The sequence below is a fragment of the Pipra filicauda genome, unplaced genomic scaffold (genome assembly GCF_003945595.2).
Source record: "Pipra filicauda isolate LSUMZ 115617 unplaced genomic scaffold, ASM394559v2 scaffold405_size854913_pilon, whole genome shotgun sequence".
Taxonomy (NCBI): domain Eukaryota; kingdom Metazoa; phylum Chordata; class Aves; order Passeriformes; family Pipridae; genus Pipra; species Pipra filicauda.
The window spans coordinates 326,685-337,202 of NW_024104538.1; the positions used below are offsets into that span (position 1 = coordinate 326,685).

Sequence of the window (10,518 nt, forward strand, 5' to 3'; positions counted from 1 at the left end):
AGTGTCCAGCTGAGGATGTCTGTTTTCCTACAGTCCTAAACACAGGACAGTGCAATAGATGTGAGGAATAACTTGCAGAATCATAGCTTAGACAAACTCCAGACAATGAATGAGAAAGAAGTTGGCATCTAAAGTAATACTTCCCAACTCCCTACAAGTTTGGATTCTCAGCAGTAAGTTTGATAAGCAAACATTATGCAGAAATTCTGCTTCCTGCAGCACAGCATTTTCTCCCCCACTAAACCCAGTACAAACTTCAGCAATTCAGACAATAAATCGAGCAAAGAGAATGGCATACTGGGAAATCCACCTGTTTTGGAGTGGCATTCAATCCACACAATGAGTGCAGAGAGCTTCATCAGTCTTAAATGCCTGCCTTTGCAAACTGTGAAATATGAATAGTGCTTGATTATTAAATGGAGGTGAAAAACAAAAACAGGACCAAAAGCACTGCCTTACATGTCAAGACAAAACTAACAGGGCAAAATTTAGGGATATCTCCACAGGTATTAATGAGCATCCCTAACTTAATGAAAACTAAACAGGGGGATAAGATTTTCATTAGATTTACCTCTTCGTGAAACAATATAGGGAATACTTTTCTAAGGCAATGAAGTGAGTTTATACTGCAGACAAAAAAAAGAATCAGATGTGGATTTCTATGGCTATACAACATAAGAGGTAACAGCAGCAGTGCTATTTCAGGAGTCAAAAATGGAACCCTTGCATACATAAAATTCTCAGGGGATTGTATATCTCCTAGATTCAGATATGTTAGTATTTAGAAAATTAAAATATCAATATACACAACAATGAGACAAAGACTTGGCAGCTCTCCTCTGAGAAATACAAAAAAAGCAAAAGTAGCATCATCCTGATTACTTGCAAGATCAAAACGTACCATTCTGCTACTGGTTTGGCAATGCTGTCAAAAATCACATCTTGTTTTGCTTCTTGATCAAAAATTTTCTGAAATCTGAAAATATTAAGCAAATAAAAATTTCTTAGAATGCTAAAACACTACTTGATTCATACATTTTTGTTTGTGTTTGTAATAGTCAATGTTTACATCATTAGGCTTACATAACTTAGTACAATGTTTTCCCTGTAGTCTTAACCACAGCTTGCTGTTGTGCTATTGTACATAAATAGGCTGTACACAGAGCTGCTTTGACAAGATCTGTACAATAAAATCCTCTGATAAAATGATGTGGCTTAGAAAAAACTAAACCGTATTTTAAATCTATCAAGTGAATCAGTGTTTGTAACTGGCACCACACTGAATCCTGGATAAATAGATTACACTATAACCAAATACAGCATCCCACCAGTACAGCAAGGCTTACATTTTTTCATAGCTATTTCCTTCACTCTGCTGCACTATTACTATAGGTCACAAGGAGATATATAATTCAATATGTTTTGTCACTTTTTATATAAAAAATCTGAAGTTGCCTTACAGAATCAAAATTCTGGAGATTGGAAGGGACCATCTGCTCCAAACCCCCTGCTCAAAGGAGACTCAGATAGAACAGGGGTCCGTTGAGTATCTCCACATATGGGGGCTCCACAGCCTTTCTGGGCAACCTGTTTCAATATTTGATCACCTCACAGTGGGGTCCCCAGCACAGAAAGGACATCAACCTTTTGGAGATAGTCCAGAAGAGGGCCACCAAGATGATTAGAGGGATGGAGCACCTCTCCTATGAAGAAAGGTTAAGAGAATTGGGATTGTCCAGCCTGGAGAAGAGAAGGCTTCGGGGTAACCTGACGGTGGCCTTCCAGTACCGAAAGGGAGCTTATAAGGAAGATGGAGAGAAACTTTTTACAAGGGCATGTAGTGACAGGACAAGGGGGAATGGCTTCAAACTTAGAGTAGGTTTAGATTAGACATCAGGAAGAAATTTTTTACTGAGGCACTGGAACAGGTTGCCCAGAGAAGTTGTGGATGCTCCATACCTGGGAGTGTTCAAGGCCAGGTTGCATGGAGCTCTGAGCAACCTGGCCTACTGGAAGGCTTCCTGTCCATGGTAGGGGGTGTTGAAACTAGATGATATTTTAGGTCCTTTTCAATTCAAACCATTCTATGATTCTATGGTATTTCCTGTATTTCAATCTGTGTCCATTAACTCTTGTCCTGTCCGTGGGCACCACTGAGATGCCTTTGCATCATTTGCTGTTCATCTGGATGGACCGTTCCTGAGTTTGGAGGAGGTGATCCTTTAAAATCAGCCAGTTCTCCGGGACTTCTCTCCAAGGATGTGTCTCATAGAATTCTTTCAATCAGGTCTGCGAACAGGTCGAAATTTGCATTTATGACGTCCAGGGTTGTGATCCTACTTTTTGCCTTGCTCCCTGAGCAAGTATCCCGAATTTCACTATCTCATGGCCACTGCAACCTAGGCTACCCCCAGGTTTAATATCTCTCATCAGTTCTTCCATGTTTGCAAATACGTGGTGCAGCAGAGTTTTTCCCCTCGTTGGCTTTTTGATGGTATGTTAGGAAGTTGTGATCCATATATTCCAGAAACCTCCTGGACTGCTGGTGTCTGGCTGTGTCGTTCCCCCTGCTTGGAAACATACACTCACATAGAACTTCCCAGGGTATGTAGAAAAGCATTGCAGACACCGGGTATACAGAAAGGCACCACGCTGACCCAGGCAATTTGTACAGTATCTCAGACAAATGCAATACACAAAACATAAATGCATACATTCTATCCTGCTAATGCTTAATCAACCGAGATTGTGTTTGGTTCCCATACAAGAGAGTAAAAACAAAAGAAAATAATCTTTGATGTGACCAGGATAAATAGACTGCATGAAAGAATGAGTTTCATGGAGGAAAAATAAATGCTTACTCCACAGAATTATTTTTGCATTGTCTTATGGGTAATAAGACATGGTGTTTTTCAAAATCCACCTCTACAGACTTACTAATAAATTATAGAGTCAGAAAAAAATATCAGCATTCATTAAGTCAGGCTTGGCCATCTGCAACCTAGACTAATGTTGCATATTAATCTATTTGGAGAGGGCAGCTCCTCTCTTCCCAAGCAAATTTCCTTAGCTGATGTAAAATGACATCAGTCTGAAGTGCAGATGTTTATCTAGGGCTCTCTTTTTTAACAGCATAGAGCAACAAATCGACTTGTTCATTATTACAAAAAAATAAAAAATATTCTACTTGGAAAAAGACAGCCTTGCCCTCATAATTAGAAGTGATTATATATCTAGCTTTATTTATCATCAAAATTATAAAATGTTGCCTCAAAGTTTTCTGCTGAAGTGATGAAAATATTTGATTGATATTGCTGGTAGAGACCTTAAGTTCCTAATAAACATTTACATTCTATAACCAAAGTTTTGTTTCTTTCAACTACTTCTGTTTTTCTATATCTTGTTTTGGTAATGTCTGGAACGCAGTTACCTAAACAGAGCGTTTTACATCAAGACAACTTTTAGCTAGCCTACGACAATTAATTAGATCACAAGAGCACACACAGTCCTGCATTCACTCATCATGCACAAATTCAAAACAATTGGTAAAAAGGGAAGAATTGATAAATGAAAATGCAACCTTTGAGACAAGACTTAGAAACGTATAATGACTTGTAGTGGACAGACAACTTTACCCAATGCTATCAAACTCGTGGTGAAGAGCATATGCTGAAGTACTCCTCTTGTTAGGGAGTTGTATAAAAATAAACCTACCTATACCAAAACTTAAGATTAGACTTTTCCTGATTCTGTACATCTGTATCACTACACGTAGAGATAGCAATCACTAAAGGCAGAAGAAGTAAAGATAATGCTTTTACTCACTTGAACTTGTAGGTCTCTCGTTTATTATTGACGAACCCATCTGCTAAGTCACGTGGCACAGTAATCTCCAGACTGGAGAGAAGATCCTCCTCATCATCCACTGAATAACTCTAATAAGCATGGATATGAATTCACAGCATAATTTCACCAATAGAACAGCATAGCCCTTAGACATAACACTTATGTAAGTTTAGCACCTGTAACTGCCTCAAGAAAAAATTTGTACAAATTTCACTAAATATTTGACCAGATCCTCCTTTGGTTATTATACAACAAAGCCAGCATATACCAACATTATTCTGTCACCATGTAAACACTACAACAATACTTGAAACAAAAGTGTAGCCTGACATACTTGCTTACTAAACCACTTCAATATCCGTGGTGTTGTGAAAAACAAAGCACAGCCCCAAGTGCAAACCTCTCCAAAAAAACCCTGGAAGAATACATTAGGAAAGGCTACGACAAAATGAGTTGAGCTGGTTTAAAACCAGAAGACAAACAAGAGACCTAAATGCACGGTTTCTGAGGAACACTTTCATTATCTTTATTATTCCTTGCAAGTACAGCTATACCCTGGGAGCTACACGTTCCCCTCCCATGCTCAGAACGGTGCTGAACTGCATAAACCCGGTGACCAGTGTCAAGTGTTTTCCTGCGGAGCCTTTCTCTAACAAACTAGGCTGGAAAGAAAGTTCCTCGCCCCTTCCCCCAGCAGTTACAGCCTAAGATCTACTTCGTGATTTTAGGAACTTCTTAAGGCTTCGCAGCGCAGGACGAGGCTGTGGCTTTCCCCGCTCGCGTACCCACCCCTCCGCCCTCACCAGCCGGCCGAGCTCCTTGCAAGGAGGGGGGTCCGCTCCCTGCCCGCTCCCGGGGGGACGCGGGCCCCCGGGACGGCCCTCGGCTCTCCCCAGCAGCCCCACTCCACCCGTGGCAGCACAGCGGCACAGCTCCCCGGCCTACCCCCGCCTGCTGCCGCCTGCCCAGCGGCTTCACCCGCGCGTACACCCGGATAGTTTCCTTCACCATCGCTGCCCGCCGAGCCCCTGGCAACGGCAGCGCGGCACGGTGACCGAGCACCGTGACCCGGCACTGTAACCCGGCACGGTCACCGAGCGCGGTAACCCCGCACGCTCCGCGACCGGCAGCGATGGGAGGCGGCCCCGAGCCACCTCACGCCCTCGGGTGGCCTTGGAGGGGCTTGGAGAAGGGAGGAGCCGGACTCCACCTGCGAGGGATGACTGCCTGCCTGGCCCTTAATGGCAATTCCCCGCCAGCGGTGCTCCCCGAGGCCGCAGTGTCACGGCTGTGAGCAGAGGGAGCTTGTACACACACTGCCCATCCCAGAGGTGCGGGGTTGGTGTGGCGTGTGGAGCGCTCCGTGGGCATGCCAGGAATTCCCCGCCTGACCTGTTGTGCCGTACCTGTGTGTCGGCATGGCTCTGCTCGGGCTCGGCTCATCCGTGTAAGGCTCAAGGGAAGTCTCTCTTGTTATGCGGTTGAAACACCATAAAGGGAAATTGAAGCAAAGTACCTAGATTACAGGCAATGAAGGCATCAAGTCCTTAATTCTAGTATAAAAAGGGTTGGGGGAAAACTGCTAGTGGGAAATAAAGGGTGTCGTCTTGTTACAAGAGCTAAAACAGAGAGCAGTAACAACAGGACCCCATTACTCTGTGAAGTGGTTACTGAAGAGTCAACATGATAGTATTTTGGCGTTCATTTTGGTGAGACATAGTGGTAGAGATCAGATTACAAGTGATTACAAGTAAACTAATTTAAATTAAGTGGAAAATCAGGGACGTGATTACGGAGGAGGATAGAAATTTCTTCTACTCGGATATGGTAAAAGTATGTTGAACTTGTATTCCAAATAAGAAAAACAGTAGGGAAAAGGTTTTTCTCTCCCAAATGAATAAATAACTGTCTCAGAAAGCGTATGAGGCATACGTAGTGAGCCTTCAGGGAATAAAATGGAAAAGGACTAATCACCATCCAAAGTCAAGTGCAAAAGTCAAAAGGGTAAAAATGAAAACAAATGGAAAATATTACTTGGTGGTTAAATAAAGAATGAAAAAAAAAACACTAGGACATTGGAATAGGATAATGGAATAGACGGTATCTTCTCAACATTGCTCCGAAACTACAGAAAAGTTTATCTCTTGTCAGTGTAGGGATGGGGATGTTGAAGGTAATGTTAGAGGCAGAAGTGACTAAAAGAGGGAAATATGAGAGAGAAACAAATGCAGCCAAGAGGGAAGCAGAAATCACAGTGTTCAATGAATTTAGACTGGAAGATCAGGATTTGGGAGGTAAGCGTAAATAATTTCAGTCCCAGAATTCTGAAAGAATTGGGCTGTGTAATTGAAGGCCCGGGAACTGGGTTAATTTGTTGTGGTTTTTTGGTTTTGTAATGAAACAGATGCAGGAGAGTACAGTATTGTTTGAAAACTGCAAATATAATAGTCAACTGTGTTATTTAGCAGCTTAGCTGGATTCTGAATTAAGTGGGCAGTAGACATTGTAACACTGCAGTTAATTGTGAGGAAAGCCATTTTGAGTCTACTGGTTTTCAGTAGCTGGAGTATGGAGTTGGTGAATGAGACTGTACTGCTTCTGGGATCAAGTCTGCTCTGCAAATGGTTTAGGTGCCGCTCTTCAACACAAAGTCTGACCTGTAAACTCTGAACCAATGGCACAGTGAAGACACACTGGTTTTACACAGGACTAGTCTGAATACAATCTGGCCTGCACAGAGAAGCCAATGAGCCATCTCAGGCTCAAGTTGCTTCCAGAATGAAAGCATAGGCTGAATTTCTGAGAGTGGAGAAGGAATTCTGGGCCACCTGCAGAATGGTCACTTGCATAGCAAGAGAAGAACAAAGATAACAGAAAGGACACGACTGTCTTCTAAAATACTCTTTCTGTTACACAGCAGTCCTTGCAGAAATGCTGGAGTGCTTCTGTGTTGTGCTCCACAATATATTGCCTTCAAGACTGGCATGTTAGCCCAGTAGCACCCAAATCAGAATTAGCACTCCAGGCTTAGTCCTTCTGCGAAACAAAATCTGCATCATTAATTAGAGCATCAAAATTATCCAGGTTTTTCTCTTCTGTGGAGTATGTAATATGCTGACTGCACAAGATGGGAGATTAGCAGAAGAATTATAAGAGGAGTGAGAACTGAGTCAAAGGTGCTCTGTTATAGTTTGTTAAGAAAAAGGATGTTCTTGGACTGTAAGGAAATTTTTAGTAGACTTTCGTGAGAGAGAGCATATGTAATATTTTAGTTAATAACTTTGCACCAAAGATGAGATTGTGTATTAATTAAACTCTGATGATGATGTGGCTGAGGGTTATATGTGCTGAAAAGGATAAAGATATACAAGAAAAGATGAATGAGTAATAGATATGGATAGGTTTAGAATAGTAGATATGGATAACCATTAAATGTGGCACAAGTTGCAAAACGCTGAAGGCATGTGGGACTGAGGACTACTGACAACATATTCTGCTACAATCTGAAATCCATTCAGCGAGAAATATCAGAAGATTTTCTGGTTGTGGAAGTCCAGATGACAGCTGCCAATGAAAAAAAGACAGCTGTGGTTCTTCAGTGAATCAAGAATGTGTTCTACAAAGGAAAGAAAGCATTCACACTATTTTAGAGAGTCTTAGTGAGACCTTCAGCATACTTTCCCTGTGTGTTTATGGTCATTTCTTTTTGTTTCTGCAAGTTTTTGAGTACAGGGGCTACTAGAATGATTAACCTGATGGAGATTTTGCTGTAAGACAACAAACCTGTAGGAGTTGATTTATTTAGCAAGGGCTAAATATGAGAGGCTCTATGGGTGTGTATGAATATACTATGAGTAATTGATGTGGAAGTAAAAGAATCTTCTAAGACAGACATAAGAAAAAAATTGAAATAATTTCAGGTGAATAAATGCACGCTGGAAAGCAGAAGAAAATGGAAGGCATGGTTCTTGATTCTTTCCTTTGGCTGCTAGAGAAAACATGATAAAGTTATGAAAGAGTACTACATGACTGCTTATCTTAGCAGGGATAAGAGAGAAGAATAAATCAAGAACCTCTGTTCCAAAAAGTCTTTTTCAAGCATCTTTATAGAACCATATTATGAACAAGAAAGCAAAGAAAAAGTGAGTACTTTCTCTTCCCCCAAGCCACCTTATGGGACTCAACTTCACCTTATTTTATTATCTTAACCATTTTTGTTACCTTAACCATTATAGTATGTCCCTGCCTGGGTGTAATCTGTGTCTGTTTTCTGTTTAAGGTCATTGTCAACATGTAATCTTGAGTTCATTAAAAAAACCCGTGCTCTCAGTTATACCTTTTAGGCTGTAGGAAACCTTCTGTCAACTTCATAATTTGCAAAGCTGTAAGGCATACACTGCTCCTAATTAGATTGGTCAACAGTTGCACATTTCACAGAAAATATAAAATAAAAATCTCTAAGTCAAAGAACTTGCACAGCTTGATTATTTATCTTCTTGTGCATCTTGAAGTCTTCTTTTCATCTGTAAGAAATCAAATTTCTCTTTTTACTGACTCATTTTCCTAGTCTCTATGTTCTGTGTCTACTTCAGCTTGTCCAGTACAGAAGATAGTAAGAAACTCATTGTGGTTCTTCTGAATCTCATCACCGTGGTTTTCATTTTCATATACAGTTCCTAAGATATTTAAATCTAAAGTTCAACATTTTATGTTATCCTTTTAGGGGAAATTCATGCCCTCAGATATGGTCAAGAAAGAAAAGAAAAGATAAAACTTTTCCTCACTTGGTTCAATCATTCCAGCAATTTAAGAACAAGGTCAGTTGTTGTCTGCATTTATTTCAGTGGGTTGAATGCAGCTTCATTTGTGCTTAGGAACAAGAAGTGCTGATAAATACTTTATGAGGTTCAAAGCAGTTTCAAAAAGTGGTCATCTTCAGAGAGATTCTACTTCAATAAGAAATTATCAATCTACTTTAGGAACTAATGGACAAAGTTTTATGTTCTCTTACACAAGAAGTCAGATTTTGTAGCTTTAAAGTCACTTCCAATTTCAAAATAGATAATCTCTAGTTTTTTTGTATCTCTTGAGTTATGACTAGCTGATATGTGAGTATTTTCATATAGGATTTTAAAAGTGTTAAGCAAAGGAAAATTTGTGCCATTATGGAAGATAAAAGACCACTTAATTTAATCCGCAATTACAGAATCGCTGATTAACAGAAGTCTTCTCTTGAGGCCTACCTTAGGAAGTAATTTGGCTCTTAAAATTTTCGTAAGATTTGGAACAGAGGATTGTTACTAGTGGTAAAGAGCTGATTACAAAGATGCAGGAATTGTAGGACATCTTTTTCTTATTACCAAACAAAAAGAACTGTTTTCAGAATTTGTATTTCTTAGAACTTTGAAGAAAGTCTTGGAAAATGGAGCCTAAAGGTGACACCTAACTGTTCCAGATAATGGACTGGTCTAGAGGTTGCATCTTATGATGGAGGCCTGAAAAGTTTTTGTTTGTTTTAAATTTATTGTGTTTGAGATCTTCTTTCTCTCTTCCCTGGGAAATCACCTTGTACTTGAAGAATTTTCAGCATTTGCATTTATGCTAAACCTCAAAGATGTGTCAACCTTCTTCAGCTCCAGTATTAAAGAAAGTGCACCACAGAACACAAACACCCTATAGGCTTGAAACAGTTAGGTGACTGTATGAGTTACAGGATCTGGCAATTGCATGTTTTGAAAAGGTCAGCCATTGCATTTTGAAGTAATAGTTACAGTGTCACAACTAATTGTCTGCCTTTACCATTATAGTTTTCTTCCAATTAGAAAAATAATATGGGTCATAATATATAGTGGGGCTGGCAGTTCAAGAACTTGAGCTCCATTATGTCACCTAGCAACTTAATATGCTTCCAAATAAACAGCCTTGTAAGTTTTATAATAGCCCAAACTTTCAAGTCCTTTCTTTTTTGTCCAAAGTTTTACTTTTCATAGACTTTACTTATTCTTGGCAACTATCATGCCATTTGGCTGAGATAATGATTAGAAGTTAGAACATTAAAATCTTTCCACAGATCAACTGGGCAGGATGAAGGGCCAAAACTCTTGCCAAAGTCTGAGTTTGTCTCATCATCCAACTCCTGAAAACATTAGTGCCAAATATGTATCTTCTACATGACGAGAAACACTTCTTAAATGACCAGAACTTAAAGTTTGAAATGTGGCCTAAATTTATGTATAATATCTGTTGAGTTTGTTAAATAAGCTCTGCCAGAAAGAGTACAACCTTTATTTGTAAAAGGTGTGGTAATACAGAAACTTAGGTTTCTATATTTGAATGGAATGTGAAAAAGTTGAGGCAATATTTTTTGGTATTTCAAGTATCATCCCAAAGCCCTATAACCTTTGTTTTTTTCTGCTTTTCTGTTCAGTGTTAAAATGGTTAGTGCTTTCATCTAGACAAAACTGCCTTGTTCAGCTTTTAATAGTCCAGTCCTGTGAGAAGGGCAGGGATGTTTTTCTCTTTTAGGCTACTGTTACAATCTGTTTCTTGGGAAACAGGGCTACATCTTCATGTATGTAAGAGATTTGGAAAGCACGTTAAAATGTCACTGTTTTGACATTCTCACCAAACACATTTATATATGCCCTAAAAATGTCTGTCTTGGTAGACTTA

General features: G+C 39.9%; 1 protein-coding gene across 2 annotated transcripts in view; it reads right to left on the minus strand.

Moving 5' to 3' along the window:
• KIF6 (kinesin family member 6) overlaps nucleotides 1-4,886 on the minus strand; it is a 158,308-nt gene extending 153,422 nt beyond the window's left edge. For both annotated transcript variants that reach the window (XM_039385334.1, XM_039385333.1), the window contains exons 1-3: nucleotides 4,792-4,886; nucleotides 3,826-3,935; nucleotides 902-976 (exon numbers count right to left, since the gene is read on the minus strand). In XM_039385334.1, coding sequence (XP_039241268.1) covers nucleotides 902-976; nucleotides 3,826-3,935; nucleotides 4,792-4,857 — 251 coding nt within the window. In that variant the 5' untranslated portion in view covers nucleotides 4,858-4,886. The remainder of the gene's footprint in view (nucleotides 1-901; nucleotides 977-3,825; nucleotides 3,936-4,791) is intronic.
• Nucleotides 4,887-10,518: the final 5,632 nt, after the last annotated feature.